Raw genomic sequence first — 17,185 nt, forward strand, 5'->3', positions numbered from 1 at the left:
TCCACCCACCTTGGCCTCCCAAAGTGCTTGGGATCATAGGTGTGAAGCACCATGCCTGGCCCAGATTTATTTCTGATTCACAGAAGGGGAAAAACACTACAGAATAATAATTTCCCCCAAATTGACTTCTCTGCTCAAGTAATCCATATGAGAGAATAACTCTACCATGCTTCCAGTATCAGGTGGGAGTCAAAACAAGACTTTTTTTTTTTTTTTTTTTTTTTTTTTTGCGTATCCTTTGGAATTCTACAATACTAATTCCTAGGACAGAAACACAGAGATTATCTTAGATTTGTCTTTATCCTTATGTCTAATATGTACTAAAAAGTTTTACTTTCTGGGGACAATAACCGTCAGATTGCCTATAGTTTCCACTTTTGGTTTTGGATTACCACATCAGCTTTCTAGTGGATCTTCCTGTACGCAGGCTTTCTAATGTATACTGTGCATTACTGCTCTAATCATCAAAGTGCTTTCCAAAAGCAGATGCAAGGTTTGACCAGAATGATGGATAGAGAAATCAAGCAAGTACAAAACTAAAGTCTCAAACTAGGTCTCTCAACAAATTTATTCAGGAGTAAGTCAGAAACAGCACTAAATAATAAAATCAGAATTGTATCACTATTAGGAAGACCTTAGTAGAGTTGTAATTATAGTACAACTATATGAAAATAATAAATTTTAACTTATATATTAACTCACAATAAACTTGTTCCCCTAATCTCATCTATGCGAAGAGAGGAGATGCTAGAATAAATAATAATCACTTATAAAGAAATGTTAAAGAGATGATGCAAAGAGCAGGAAAAAAGACAACATTCAATAACTATGATACTTTGCAAGCTAATGGTGAGAAAAAGCTTACTTACATTTCTCTGTTTGATGGTCTATCTTGTAACCAATCCTTCAGTAAAAAAAAAAAAAAAAACACACACAAAAACTTTAAAGACAAAAATCTCTAGATGAAGCATAACTGTCTTTTTTCTTATATTTTAAGAACGAAAGGCTAAAAAATTAACATAGTTGTTTCATAAAACAATAAATTTATTTATTGTAACTGTATTTACTGTAAATGTAACTACCATAAGGCTATTCAACAAGGTGGAATAAAAAATTTTATTTCCCACAACACAGTCTTTCTATTCTTTATGAATTTTTATATTGTTTGAAGACAATTCTATTCTCTTTTTTTTTTTTTTTTTTTTTTGAGACGGAGTCTCACTCTGTGGCCCAGGCTGGAGTGCAGTGGCGCAATCTCGGCTCACTGCAAGCTCCGCTTCCCGGGTTCACGCCATTCTCCTGCCTCAGCCTCCTGAGTAGCTGGGACTACAGCCGCCCGCCACCACGCCCGGCTAATTTTTTGTATTTTTAGTAGAGACGGGGTTTCACTGTTTTTTAGCCAGGATGGTCTCGATCTCCTGACCTCGTGATCCGCCCACCTCGGCCTCCCAAAGTGCTGGGATTACAGGCGTGAGCCACCACGCCCAGCCAATTCTATTCTCTTAAAATATATATTTGTGGCCGGGTGCGGTGGCTCACACCTGTAATCCCAGCACTTTGGGAGGCCGAGGTGGGTGGATCACCTGAGGTCAGGAGTTCGAAACCAGCCTGGTCAACCTGGTGAAACCTCGTCTCTACTAAAAACACAAAAATTAGCTGGGCATGGTGGTGGGCGCCTATAATCCCAGCTACTTGGGAGGCTGAGGCAGGAGAATCACTTCAATCTGGGAAGTGGAGGTTGCAGTAAGCCAAGATCGTGCCATTGCACTCCAGCGTAGGCAACAGAGCGAGACTCCATCTCGAAAAAGAAATATATATATATACGTATGTGTATATACACATATACGTATATGTGTATATACACATATACATATAAACATCAAAATACAGAAAAATTAAAATCACATAAGCTGCGAATGCTCATGACATTTAGGCATATTTCACTGCAGCCTTTGTTGTGTATATGTGCATATGGTTTTTGTTCTGCAGTTTTATAATGTTCCTAGGTGTGGGTTTATTTTTACTTCCCCAGTTTGAGACTCATTCTGCCTGAATTTGAATCTTCACATATTTTATCATTTTGTAGAATTCTAAACCATTTCTAATCTCTTCAGATTTTGTCTACTCTCTCAAGCCCAGTTAGATATGTCTTCCACGTCTCTTTACCTTTAACATATTTTCCATCTTATTATGTAGTTTATCTTTTTTTTTACTTTAATCATCTTGTGGACAATTTTTTATTATTACTTTAATCCATTTAATTATAGTTCTGTGTTGCATTCTAATCCAGTTTAGTAATTCTCCCTTCAGATGTGCCTAATCTGTTAATTAACTCCCACTGAGTGGGGTTTTTTTGAGATGGAGTTTCACTCTGAAGCCCAGGCTGGAGTGCAGTGGTGCAATCTCGGCTCACTGCAACCTCCACCTCCCCGGTTCAGGAGACTCTCCTGCCTCAGCCTCCCGAGTAGCTGAATTACAGGCATGTGCCACCACACCCAGATAAGTTTTGATTTTTAGTAGAGACAGGGTTGTGTCATGTTGGCCAGGCTGGTCTTGAACTCCTGATCTCAAGTGATCCACCGGCTTCGGCCTCCCAAAGTGCTGGGATTACAGGCATGACCCACCGCACCCAGTCCCCACTGAGTTTTTTTTTTTAATTTCTAGTTTTTCAAATTTGCCAGTCTTTTTGAATAGTATCTCCTTCTTTTCTCATGTTTTATATTTAAAACTTTTTTATGTCCATAATCACTTTAAACGTACTTATTTTGTCATCTGTAACCAATAATTCCACTATCTTAAGTTATCAGAAATCAAACACCGTTTATGTAAGTTGACTCCCATGAGTTCTAAATTGCCATTGTGAGGTCATCTGCGGTAAGGCTTTAATTTGTTGCAAAGTTGTGCAGCTCAGGGTCAGGAAGAGTCCCTCCAGAAAGAAGGATTTGTTACTGTGAATATCTTTGTTAACTAACCTCTTTCCCCACTGAAATAACTTTTTTCAGTAACATGATTTTAACAACATAATCTCTCTATGCCAGAACAGATATATTTTGAATGTAAGTCAATATTTTCTTGAGCAAAATTATGAGCACTGACTTATATATAATACTTGATTATAAAGGAGTAATTTTTCTGCCTTTTCCTGAGCTTTTTGTCTTGTCAGTGTGTGCTTTTAAAGGCAGTTTGCAAAATCAATTATTATCGCAGTTAGCTGGAAATGAGTTCATATAATTAGCTTCAATTCAAACAAAAAGAGATTTCTGCCTTTATTCTGCATATTTTTCTTTAAAATTCCTGACTAGTCACTGTAAGAAGAAACTTTTCTATAACTGCTACTATGCTAAAGTCAGTTTTCTTAAGAAAAATTTGTTTGAATTTTTGATACAGTCCCAAGTAACACTTTGTAGATCTTATCTAAAAAAGTTTAATGTATTTAATAATATATATCTGTTTAGTTGAAATCTACAAACCGGTATTAAAGCTGCTTTGGAATCTACTTCATGAGTGTCTTCGGTAGATGGCCTTCTACTGATTTTTTCTGCTAAAAGAAAATTAAAAAATATAAAAAGGCTACACAACTGAAGTTTTATGAATACCAACTAACCAAACACAAAGTATTCCAGGCACAGTATAACCTTCATAAGATAACCTTTCCTCAACACGCTGAACACAAGAATTACAGGAGGCCCATAAATTGTTCAACTTATTTTGAGTAAACTATTCAATTTATTGTGAAAAGGCAACAATAAATGAGAGTATGAAGTAAAAAAAAATTTCTCTCCCTCCTGTTCCCAATCACCCTGACTGGGGACAGTAAAGGTAATTCATTTCTTGTATATTCTTCCTGGGATATTTGTATGTGTATACACATACCCCTGCCAATATTTAACATAAATGGTAGGGAAACATATATGCCTTGAGGTTTTTGTTTTTTTAAACTTTAAGCTTAGAGATTTTTTTTTTTTTTTTTTTTGAGACAGAGTTTCACTCTTGTTGCCCAGGCTGGAGAGCAGTGGCGCAATCTCAGCTCACCACAACCTCTGCCTCCCGGGTTCAAGCGATTCTCCTGCCTCAGCCTCCCTAGTAGCTGGGATTATAGGCATGTGCCACCATGCCCGGCTAATTTTGTTTTCAGTAGAGACTGGGTTTCTCCATGTTGTTCAGGCTGGTATCAAACTCCTGACCTCAGGTGATCCACCCGCCTCAGCCTCCCAAAGTGCTGGGATTACAGGCGTGAGCCACCACGCCTAGCCAGCTTAGAGATTTTCTACAGAAGAACAGAGAAGATTTTCCCAATTATCTTTTGATGCTCTCTTTATTTCGTACTGGATATACAGTAATGTATTTAAACAAACTCCTACTGATGGAAATTGGATCTGTTTCCAATCTCTTCCTATGATAAACAATGCTGCAATGAATAATCCCTTTCCCCAACTTATGATAATACCTTTGTTGTCATATCTTATTTATCCATATTTATGTCATATCATATTTATTTATGAACTTTAGAATTAAGCCTACTTCCAAAAAAAGTCAGGATAGTAAGTTACAAATCAACTTAGAGAAAGCTTACAATTTTACAGCACAACAAAGGATAACCTCAGAATGAAGAAAGGAAAACCTCAGAACAAAATTTGTATTCCACGTGTAGAGGACAAAAAGACCAGACGGAGATACATTAGAAGACTCTGGGCAAAATGTTTTCAATATGATGAAACTGACAGAATACATTATATTCTGAATATCAGGAAGAAATTTGGTTAAATACCAGAGAACCTAGAGTGTTGATTTAACCAAAACTGTAACTATACTTGGTGGAAAAGGGTGAACGGGTGTGTGTGTGTGTGTTCGTTCTGGGAATACAGAGTGAGAAAAGAGAGTTCAATTCTTGTCTTTTTTAGTGGAAGGTCAACAGATACGGCCTAAAACTGAAATACGAGGATGCTGCAATACAGGTAGGTTTGAGTATCACTTACCAGAAATGCTTGGGATCAGAAGTGATTCAGATTTTTGTTTTTTTTTTTTTTTAATTTTGGAATATTTGCATTATACTCACCCAGGTGAGCATCTGAAAATCTGAAATCTGAAATGCTCCAATGAGCATTTCCTTTCAGTCAGTACTCAAAAATTTTGGACTTTGGAGCATTTTAGATTTCAGGATGTTCAACCCATATAAGCATACTAACTTAGAAATAACATCTATGTTATCTTAAATACTGAGAATTCTTTTTCTTCCCTCCTAATCCTTCTACCATTTCTTTTTTTCTTTTTTTTTTTTTTGAGATGGAGTCTCGCTCCCATTGCACAGGCTGGAATGCAGTCGTGCGATCTTGGCTCACTGCAACCTCCATCTCCTGGGCTCAAGCGATTCTTCTTCCTCAGCCTCCCGAGCAGCTGGGATTACACACGTGCGCCACCACACCTAGCTAATTTTTGTATTTTTACTAGAGATGGAATTTCGCCAGGTTGACCAAGTTGGTCTTGAACTCCTGACCTCAGGTGATCTACCTGCCTCGGCCTCCCAAAGTGCTAGGATTACAGGCGTAAGCCACCTGGCCCCCTCTACCATTTATTTTACTTGCTTTACTGCTCTGGCTAGAATGTAAAACAGAAACAGTAACAGTCAAAATCCTTGTCTTGCTCCCCATCTTGGGCTTTCAATAGTTCACTATGAAGTTTGATGCTTTGTGATAATTTTTTGTTGATATCCTTTTTGAGATTAAGAATGAATACTGAATGTTAATGAAATACCTTCTCTGCAGCTGTTAAGATGATCCCATGATTTTTCTCCTTTAATCTGCTACTATCGTGCATTATCACAATTATATTTTTGAATGTTAAGACAACTTTCATTCCTGGAATAAACCCAATTTGGTCATAATATGCGTTGCTGAATTCAGTATGCCAAAGGAAAATGAAAGAAGTGATGGTGAGGTGGACAATGTAGTACTGTTTTTCTTAAGGAAACTTTATAATTATTCAACTTTTCAATGATGTGCATATATAATTTTGACTTATAAAAAATTATCATATGGAAAATCACAATATAGTAAATGAAAAATTAATGGTACAAGGTAACGTGTATCGTCTGTGACCTTTTGTGTAAAAAATGAGAGGTATAAGATTGTACTGTCATACATGATTGTATAAGCATGAAACTCTAAAGGGTAGACAAACAGTGGTTACATGTGGGAATAGAGTGAGAGGGAAAATTTTCAGTGTTTGTATTTTGATTTTGAACCAAAAATGTATGATTTTTAAAAGTTAAACTAGAAAAATATGTTAAATAAGTGATGATACAGATTAAAACATGATACACATGAACAGATACGTCTGTAAAAGCTAAAAGCAGCAGATTTATAAAAAGTTTTTCTATTCCATCTTTACAGAATAAACAATTTGTAAAACATATTCTAATAAAACATTCTAATGAATGCTAGGACTACGACTTATTCAAGGTTACAGTAACTATGGCAGACTAGAATTTTCATCTTCTGACTCCTGCACCATTCACTGCTCACGTGTTTGACAAACATAAAATACATTTAAAGTGTAAATGAGTATGTTTTCTGACACTATTCATATAGTCAAAATACTCACCTTGTTTTGAATGAAGAGGAATGGAAGTTCTGTGACAGTCAGTAAATCCAGCAAGAGAACTCACTCGTTTCAAAGTGTTTTCAGAAGTATTGTTATTCTGCAAATATTGTGCATACATATAATTTGAAAATAATTGAACTAAATTTCAACCCATTACTCTAAGTAGTATAAGAGTCCCTTGATCTATTTAGCTCAATATGCTTTATTCTACTTGGACACCAACAGGTATATTATAGATTATGGTTATTTTCTTCACTGCCAATTTCAAAAACTGCACCAAAACACCTTATTTGCCTACTGTGCATAAATCCATCCAAATGAATTTTTTATAGTAATAAAAACTCAGAGTGGGTGTGGTGACTCACACCTGTAATCCCAGCACTTTAGGAGGTCGAGGCAGGTGGATCACGAGGTCAAGAGATCGAGACCATCTTGGCCAACATGGTGAAACCCCATCTCTACTAAAAATACAAAAATCAGCTGGGTGTGGTGGCGCACGCCTGTAGTCCCAGCTACTCGGGAGTCTGAGGCAGGAGAATCGCTTGAACCCGGGAGGCAGAGGGTGCAGTGAGCCAAGATCAAGCCACTGCACTCCAGCCTGCTGGCAGAACGAGACTCCGTCTCAAGAAAAAAACAAAAACAAAAACAAAAACAAAAGAAAACAAAAAACCTCACAAAAAAGTTGGAAAACTATACAAAACTGTGGAGAAAAAATGCAATCATTATGAATTCACCTCACCCCCAAAGAAGCTATTATCTTACACGTATCTTGACACACTGATAACATTAATCGTGGGGGAACTATTTCCTTTTGGGGATCTTGGTAACTTTCTTATTGCTTTGTATGAGCTATTTATACAACAAGGTTATCTATATGCTCACTATTTGTCAAATTTCAATTTGTTTTTCAAATTTCTTTTGACTATGTTTTTTAGGTACTTAAATCTCTACCTTTTCCCTTAATATTTTTCTATTATTTATGTGTTTGGAAAGCCCTGACGGCTTTACTGGCTCAATAAATACCGCTATTCTTTTTTTTTTTTTTTGAGACGGAGTCTTGCTCTGTCTCAAAAAAAAAAGTTGTTTAAATCAAAACACAGCTACTGCTTTTCTGCTAACTCACAGAAACTTGCAATGTCTTGTTTTTATCAAGGAGTACCTGCCACTTAAAATTTTTCAGCACGTTTTTTCTTTAAGTTCATTATTAAAAAGGTGAAATCTGTGGGAAAACTCTGATGCTTTACCTTTTCCCATTAAGAAATGTCCATTTATCCTAAATTTTATGTCTTATTTATATCAAGTGCTTCACAACAGCAAAATGATGCCACCAGAGTGTGGCAATATGACAATAATTTTTGTAAGGAAAAAGAAAATGTGATGAACTTAGGTTTAAATAATTCTACATTATAAATAGCTTTACTAAAACTTACGAAAGTCCGTAAAACATTTCATTTACCTATAAAATCCACTTCAACCCTATACGGAATACAGATATTCCATATGTCATATAGCAATAATTATAAAATCAATTTGGTAGACAGCAGTATGTTCTTTCTACTTCCTAGCACTTTTTCTCATTCCTGCTTTTCTTCTATCTCTTTTTATCATGTGTCAGCTACCTAAGTGAACTTGATCCATTTATTTAGCTCTCTCAGTCTAAATATGCCATTATTAAAATGGTAAGAAAACACTGCAAATTATAGTCTTATGATAGGTCCGCTGAACCTACACCTACTTCCTCCATCTAAAAGCACATGGGTATATTTTAAGCTGACTTTCTGACTTCTGCATATACTAAAGAGACTTTACCTCATATTTAGGCATCTCTGTATACTCCATAATCACATTTCTTACATCATTCTGCTGCTCCTATTCGAGGTAAGAAAATTATGCAACTATTCTCAAACTTAAAGGCAAATACAGAAAGGAAAAAACCCAGGTAATCATTACACCTCAATTTACATATAATAACCAATTAAATTCCAAGTTATCAATATCTAGTTAATAGATATTAAATTAATCGATTTAGTACAATACTTTAATCAAAATAGATGATAATAAAAATACAAAATGTTACAATATAAAAATGCATTTGAGTCTACTTTTTATATGTAGGGTAGTAAGTAATATGGCCTGACAGCAATTACATTATTAACTTGAATCACATAAAAAGTAATCATTCATAGAAACTCCTATGTCATTATCATTTCCTTGGTTCTAGCTTTAGGAAAGGTCCTGTTTTCACTGTGTATGTCACTTAACATTTCTATAATGTAAGTTCTTTAAGGGCTAGAGAAGCTTAACACCTTTCTAGGTGGTTTTTTTTTTTTTTTTTGAGACGGAGTCTCGCTCTGTCGCCCAGGCTGGAGTGCAGTGGCACAATCTCAGCTCACTGCAAGCTCCGCGTCCCCGGTTCACGCCATTCTCCTGCCTCAGCCTCTCTGAGTAGCTGGGACTACAGGCACCCGCCACCACGCCCAGCTAATTTTTTGTATTTTTAGTAGAGACCGGGTTTCACCGTGGTCTCGATCTCCTGACCTCGTGATCCACCCGCCTCGGCCTCCCAAAGTGCTGGGATTACAAGCGTGAGCCACCGCGCCCGGCCTTTCTAAGTGTTTTTAATTATCTTGCTGTAGCCACGTTACTACTTTCAAGGCTCTAAATAGCCACAAGTAATATACGAGAGCAACATTTAAGAAATAAAACTAACTTGTAGGCAAGAATACACCTTTTTTGCCAGCTGTTCTACATATTTTGAAACTTATTTAACAAACATTTATCGAATTATCTTGCACTTGTACAAAATATACAGCTCCTTACTGCTAGACAATAGGTTTCTAAGAGTCAGGGTCATGTTCTAATAAAACTTTTGGATCTGGGAAGAGTGAGCTCATTAACTATTTAATCAGTGGAAAACGTATGGGGAGAAGAAATTTAAAAAAAAAGAAATGTAGGCCGGGTACAGTGGCTCACGCCTATAACCCCAGCACCTTGGGAGGCCGAGGCAGGCGGATCGCTTGAGGTCAGGAATTCGAGACCAGCCTGGACAACATGGTAAAACCTCATCTCTACTAAAAATACAGAAATTAGCCAGGCATGGTGATGCACACCTGTAATCCCAGCTACTCAAGAGGCTGAGGCAGGAGAATCACTTGAACCTGGGAGGTGGAGGTTTCAGTGAGCCAAGATCACACCACTGCACTATAGCCTGGGTGAGAGCGAGACTCCGTCTCAAAAAAAAAAAAAAAAAGAGAAATGTTAAACAGGTGATGTTTTTTATTCAGTGAGTATAATTATGCAAGCTATTTATACCTTTTCATATTCCTCAACTGTTCATTTTTTCAAATTGAGGATAGCTTCAAATATTTGGTATCAGCATGTTAATGATATCTGCTAAAACTGTATTTTTGCTGAAAAAATGTTTAATTAAATTTTGAACTAAACATCAACATAGTAAAATAAATAGAACTGTGGGTGTTTTAACAAGGATTTACTTACGGATAGTATTTCTTTTATCTTGTTTGATGTTTCTTTGAACCTCTGTAAATCCATGCTATCTCTGTGTCCTTTAATAGAAAAAAGATATTGCAATGAGAAATTTTTATTTTTCTTCACCAAAATAATGGCACTGCTTAAAGTTTATAAAAACAATAGGTTTATGCTGTTTTTCAAGTACATTTGATGGCTCTGCAGTCTCCTTTAGCTCTTTTGACAAATAAACTTGAAAACTGCCAAGAAGCTGCTGAAGGTTATAGTTTTTGTTCGTTTTGTTTTTAAATTTGAGAACAAGTCTCACTCTGTTGCCCAGGCTGGAGTGCAGTGGCATGATCTCGGCTCACTGCAACCTCTGCCTCCCGGGTTCAAGCAATTCTCCTGCCTCAGCCTCCTGAGTAGCTGGGACTACAGGCACGCGCCACCACGCCTGACTAACTTTTGTATTTTTAGTAAAGACAGGGTTTCACCATGTTAGTCAGGCTGGTCTTGAACTCCTGACCTCGTGATCCGCCTGCCTTGGCCTCCCAAAGTGCTGGGATTCCAGGCCTAAGCCACCGCACCTGGCCAAGATTATAGTTAAGTTTACAGTAACGTTAAAGGCCAAAGTCCTTATAAAAGAAACCAACATGTGATATGAATAAATAGCTCAAAATTTAAAAGAAAAAAGGGGACCAAGCATTTTTACCATTAATAAAAAAAATAAATGCATTACATATATATGGATAATCACTCAAAAAGGAATGATTTATTCTTATGCCTATAACTTAAACAAAAACAGAACCAAAATATTTCGGCAATAACACTTTAATGACCTTAATGAAAACTGTTTCACACATAGAGATTGTTCAGACAACATGTTAATAAGCCCATGTATAATTTCCACATTAAGGCCAGCCTAGCAAGTTATTTAGGCACTGAACATGCTGATATTTACTGCTAGGCTATATGGAATTCACTCTAGATATACAGATACATAACTTTTCCTATATAATATACACATAGAGAAAATATATATGATATATACATATACCCCACTGGTAATACATTAACAAATAGGCTAAAATGCATTTTTAAAAATAAATTGGAAATTAGCCGGGTGTGGTGGCGTGTGCCTGTAATCTCAGCTACTCAGGAGGCTGAGGCAGGGGAATCGCTTGAATCTGGGAGGCAGAGGTTGCAGTGAGCCGAGATCGTGCCACTGCACTCCAGCCTGGGCAACAGAGGGAGACTCCGTCTTTAAAAAAAAAAAAAAAAAAGTTATATATCTATGTATCTAGAGTGAATCCCATATAGCCTAGAAGTAATATCAACACGTTTAGTGCCTAGATAACTTCCTAGGCTGGCCTTAATGTGGCAATTTTCCATGGGCTTATTAACATACTGTCTCAACAATCTCTATGCAGTAAAGTTTTCACTAAAGTCTTTAATGTGTTACTGCCAAAATAAACATTTTTTTCTGTTCTTATCTTATTTAAGCTATCATAGGTATAAGAATAAGTCATTCCTTTTTGAAATGTTCTCTTCTGTGAATATATAAATAGGGAGACCATAAGTACTAATTTTCCCAGTAGATTCATAGATTTCCATTGTTGTTCTGATATAATTATTAATAGTGCACCCTTTCACTTTTAAAGTGTCTTGGTTTGGGTAAAAAAATTGTATGGTCATCTATTTACGGGGCACTGCTCTGGTTGATTCTAACCTCCTCTAGGAGGTTCTCCAAGTACTTAACACTTAAGAATCACTTAAGTTTTCAACAACAGTTGACGAAACCCAACTGAAGATATTCAAATTCAAAAGACAGAATCTAAAATTCCATCAAAGAGGTTATGTGCCAATATAACTCTTATAGCCTAATTTAGTCTATTTCCCCTACTTCTGATTTTTTTTTTTTTTTTCATTTCATTTCTAGAGACAGGGTCTCATTCTGTCACACAGGCTATAGGGCAGTTGTGTGATCATAAGCCACTGCAGCTTTGAGCTTCTGGATGCAAGCAGTTCACCTGCCTCAGCCTCCTGAGTAGTTGGGACTTCAGGCACATGCCACTGCGCCTTGCTACTTTCAAAAATTTTTTGTAGAGATGGGGTCTTGCTATGTTGCTCAGGCTAGTCCTCAACTCCTGGGCTCAAGCAATCCTCCCCACTCAGCCTCCCAAAGTACCAGAATCACAGGTGTCTGATTCTTTTTAAAAATTTTATAATTATACTCTATGAAAAGATAATGACTTGTAACACAGTATGTTTCTATTATTTCTAAGGTGAAAAGTAAATAATATTGATATACAAGTATGAATTTGCCAAACTTACCTACAAATGCTCCAAATTCTATATTATCTCCTTCTGTAGCTTTAGAGCAAACAGTTTCTTGATCTTTGGTTCCAGTTTCCAAGTGGCTTTTGCAACTTGGCTGAGATGGTGTACTAACAAAAAATTTGGTTGGTGGGGATGACAGATGTGGTATGCTAGTAGATGAACTGCCTAATTTTTTATTTTTATTAAATATTTTTAAGAGTTCTATCCCATGTAGTCTCTGTCGCAGTTCTGGAGGGGAAACAGCACTTGGGAATAAGGCACCAGAAGAGGAACCAGCCTCTGGAAAACTAAATTCTTTTCTCTGGGGTATTGCAGGTAAGTCTTGACCAAATATATTACACTGGGGATCTTTGTCATCTTTCATTAAAATATGACAATGAAAAGGATTATTACTTTCAAGATCACCTTGAGGAAGAGAGGAGCTAAGCGTATTTACAACACTATGTTTTTTCCATACAGAAGGTCTTACAGGACCATCATCAATAAGGTTTTGAGCCAAGTGTTTGGAAATGCTCAGTTCTCGTGTGATTTCATTATGAACTTTGCTAGCTTCCGACGCTTTCTGGGCAGTGAGTGTTTTTAATGTATCTACCGTCAGGGCTGAAAGATCTTGCAAATGGCCAATTTGAGAATCTAATGATTGTAATGATCTTTTTATGTAGTTGACACGATCTCCAACTTCTTTAATCTGAATGCACATCTGTTCCACTCTGTAGGAGAGAAATCAGCTTTTTTTACAAATGTGAAAAAATAATGTAGAATTTTATTTTGTAGCCTCAAATAATAATGATAAAAACAGAAAAATTTTACATGCATTTAAACAAGATATAAAATAAGGTATGGTTATTTAATTATACAAGGCCTACCTTATGTTTAAGAAGGATCCAGTGCTAATCTTATATTAAAATGCAAGATTTCAAAAAACGTTTTTGTTCCACAGGCTCTGGAACTCCAATCACCCCGCATCAAAGTAACACAAAATAATGTATATACAGCTACATATACACAGAACTACCATTACTGTTACTGTAACTGTACCAAACACCATCTGCTTCCAGAATGTAGTGAAGCCAACAGAAAAAAAAGAAATGCTGGCCCGGCGCAGTGGCTCACATCTGTAATCCCAGCACTTTGGGAGGCTGAGGCAGGCAGATCACGAGGTCAGGAGTTTGAGACCAGCTTGGCCAACATGGTAAAACTGTGTCTCTACTAAAAATATAAAAATCAGCCGGTGTGGTGGTGCATGCCGGTAATCCTAGCTACTCAGGAAACTGAGGCACGAGAATCACTTGAACCTGGGAGGCAGAAGTTGCAGTGAGCCGAGATTGTGCCACTGTACTCCAGCCGGGGCAAAAGAGGAGACTCTGTCTCAAAAAAATAAATAAATAAATAAATAATGATAATAAAAGAAATGCTGTAAAATAGTGAGGATAGTTTTACTTTTCTCCCTCCAAACAGTAAAGAACAGTAAACTCTTCTATCTTCTGTAACTAGGGTAAAAAAATAAGAGACTGACCAACTGACTTATATGAAGTATTAATAGAACTGAACGATCTTTCCAATATATAATGTAAAACTATAACTAAGCTTACTGTTTGACAAAATAAATTTAACAATGACCATGTATAAGAGATATAACGAATAGATCCCATTTTGACATATAACCGATTTTAACTAAAGGGCTTCTGAACCTTTCAAAAGTGACACGAATTCTCTCTTCACTCCCAGAATGAAATTTGTCATCTTTTTCATTGAAGTACATCTCAACACACTGCTCTTCAAAATCATGAAGTTTCTTTTGATCTTCTTCTGTTAAGAAAAGTTCTACGGGAGGAAAAGTAGAAGAAAATCAATGAAGACCTATCAAGGTATCAACTTTAGCTCATAATTCTTACGAATTATTCAGGGTTTCTAAGACTACGTCCATCATCTGCACTTTTTAAACTTTTACTACTATGCTTCTAAAGCACTAGACAATTATCTTTCTTTTTTTGCTACCAGTGTGATGTCAGCAGAATACAATCAGGTACTTCCTCCTTCTCTTCTGATTTCCTTTTCCTATCCAACATCCCTCCCCTATCTCTCTCATACCTCTCCCTCACGTATCTACTCAGAGAAACTTCAGAACTAATTTGAAAGTCCCTGTAAAATTTTAAGCATAATTTGACACAGTATGATTAGTCTCATGTACACAGAATGTACTAAAATTGTTATTGTTTACAGAGCTGTAAAAATGGTTTGTAGAACAGCAGAGAAGTTAGGTTTACATTACCATTTTAACAGAAACAGAGATGCCATTCTCATAATGAAGTTTAAAGCTAAATCCATTTTTATACATATCATATTGAACTTAAAAATTCCTTTATGTATAGGCAAATTTAACAAAAATCTTTACCATAACATTAACCCACTAAGTCATTTTTTAATAAAATCAATATATAGCCTTCGGTGTAAAAATGAGAAGTGATAAAATGAAAACATTTGCCTTAATATAGTTTACTTACTTGGTCCATCGGAAGTCTTATCTTTCTTTCTTCTCTTACATATGCAGCAAAACAGAGAAACTATATGGCTAAGAATGATAAGTGGAGGAGGCAGAACTGGTTTCTCATGATAAGCCATAATAAAATGATAACGCTGGTACTTCCATACAATATTGGAAATTGCCTTCACTTGTAAATACACATTGCTAGAGAAACAATGAATAAAAATAAACTTTGCTAATCATCTCTTAAAGTTTTAAATACTGATGATTTCATTGTAATTCTGTACTAAATAAGAATTCAAAAAATATCCTTCTGTAAACAAAACTAATAGCAAATGAGAAACTGGAAAAGATACAGGCAGTAAGTACAAGGCAAAGATTAACATTCAGCAGAAAAATATAATTTAAAAAATTTAAAATATTGTATGTAAATGGGTAAGACATAAGAAAATACTCAGACTTACTAGTAATCAAATAAGTGCAAATTTTAAAAAACAAAATCCTGGCTGGGCATGGTGGTTCATGTCTATAATCTTAGCACTTTGGAAGGCCAAGAGGCAGGAGGAGTGCTTGAGGCCTGGAGTTCAAGACGAGCCTGGGCACCATAGTGAGACCCTGTCTATTTAAAAACAAAAAAGTTAGCCAGGCGTGATAGCGTATGCCTGTAGTCCCAGCTACTCTGGAGGCTGACACAGGAGGGACTACTTGAGCCCAGATGGAAGAGGCTACAGTGAGCTGTGATAGTGCCACTGCACTCCAGCCTGGGCAACAGGCTGTCTCAAAAAATAAAATAAATTCTTTTATTTACTATCAAATTGGCAACCATTAAAAAAAAAATACTCAGTGTGGGCACAGAGTTGAGGAAACAGGCCTATTTAGACTTAAATGCAAAAAGCCCTAAAGTACACACACTGAACAGCCCTGCTTTTAGAATATTCTAAACAAGCAAGTATTGCTCACAGATTTAACTACAATGTGGTGTTTAGGAGCAAGAATTACAAACAATCTAACTGACCAATATAACATACTAGATTGAAAAATTATGGTCTATATCATGGAGTATCAGGTAGCCATTAAAAATAGACTGGAAGGCCGGGCGCGGTGGCTCACGCTTGTAATCCCAACACTTTGGGAGGCCGAGGCGGGTGGATCACGAGGTCAGGAGATCGAGACCAAGGTGAAACCCCGTCTCTACTAAAAATACAAAAAAATTAGCCGGGTGTGGTGGCAGGCGCCTGTAGTCCCAGCTACTCGGAGAGGCTCAGGCAGGAGAATTGCTTGAACCCGGGAGGCGGAGCTTGCAGTGAGCCGAGACTGCGCCATTGCACTCCAGCCTGGGCCACAGAGCGAGACTCTGTCTCAAAAAAAAAAAAAAAAAATAGACTGGAGAAGATTTGTTTATCTGAAATAATGTTCATGATGCTTTGCTTAGTTATAAAACAGTACATAAAATATAAAAATAGGCTAGGCACTGTAGCTTATGCCTGTAATCCCAGTACTTGGGGAGGCTGAAGTGGATGGATCACATGAGGCCAGAAGTTCAAGTCCAGTCTGGCCCACATGGTGAAACCTCATCTCTACTAAAAATACAAAAAAAATCAGCCAGGCATTGTGGTGCACACCTGTAATCCCAGCTACTCGAGAGGCTGAGGCACGAGAATCCCTTGAACCCAGAAAACTAAGGTTGCAGTAAGCCAAGATTGTGCCACTCCAACCTGGGCGACAGAGGGAGACTGTGTCTCAAAAATAAATAAATTAAATAAAAATACTATTTCTGAAAAGAAAAATGGTTTATATATATTTGCAAAAAAAAAAGATAGAAAGGTGTACACCCAAATATTAACAGTGGAATTACTGATGAATTTTCTATATTGAATGCGTATTTGTTGGCAACCGAGGAAAAATCCCAGATAATGATTAAATTTATAAAGAAAACTGCATGTTGAAAGATAATCAAACTTAAAATTTAGAACTCATTTGATTAGAAAAAGCATCTCCTATTTGTAAGTTTTCAAATATAATTTTAGTAGTTTATGCCTCAATACAATTTTTAGATTTTAAGTTCTATAAATTTCCTTCAAAATATGTAGAATTGCATATTAAATCATTTTATAACAAGCAATTGAACAAAATTCTTACTTGAAAAATGCAATAAGAAGATTAACCATAATGATATACTGTACAAAGAGGTAGACTGCTTGAAGAAATGGAGTCAACCACGTCCCAGGACCACAGATTTGAGGGATAACAGAATCATTTGCACACACTTTAGAGAGAAAAAAAGAAAAAAAC

General features: G+C 36.5%; 1 protein-coding gene across 6 annotated transcripts in view; it reads right to left on the reverse strand.

The window, feature by feature from the left end:
* TRPM7 (transient receptor potential cation channel subfamily M member 7) overlaps nt 1-17,185 on the reverse strand; it is a 130,368-nt gene that overhangs the window by 20,441 nt on the left and 92,742 nt on the right. For 3 of the 6 annotated variants that reach the window (XM_058427144.1, XM_058427147.1, XM_058427148.1), the window contains exons 23-31: nt 17,033-17,159; nt 14,913-15,097; nt 14,100-14,232; nt 12,403-13,118; nt 10,099-10,166; nt 8,410-8,469; nt 6,601-6,697; nt 3,471-3,541; nt 870-904 (exon numbers count right to left, since the gene is read on the reverse strand). In XM_058427144.1, the coding sequence (XP_058283127.1) occupies nt 870-904; nt 3,471-3,541; nt 6,601-6,697; nt 8,410-8,469; nt 10,099-10,166; nt 12,403-13,118; nt 14,100-14,232; nt 14,913-15,097; nt 17,033-17,159 (1,492 nt within the window). The remainder of the gene's footprint in view (nt 1-869; nt 905-3,470; nt 3,542-6,600; nt 6,698-8,409; nt 8,470-10,098; nt 10,167-12,402; nt 13,119-14,099; nt 14,233-14,912; nt 15,098-17,032; nt 17,160-17,185) is intronic. The other 3 variants (XM_058427145.1, XM_032174094.2, XM_032174093.2) reach the window with 3 other exon arrangements.

This window comes from Hylobates moloch, unplaced genomic scaffold (assembly GCF_009828535.3).
Source record: "Hylobates moloch isolate HMO894 unplaced genomic scaffold, HMol_V3 SCAFFOLD_14, whole genome shotgun sequence".
Lineage (NCBI taxonomy): Eukaryota > Metazoa > Chordata > Mammalia > Primates > Hylobatidae > Hylobates > Hylobates moloch.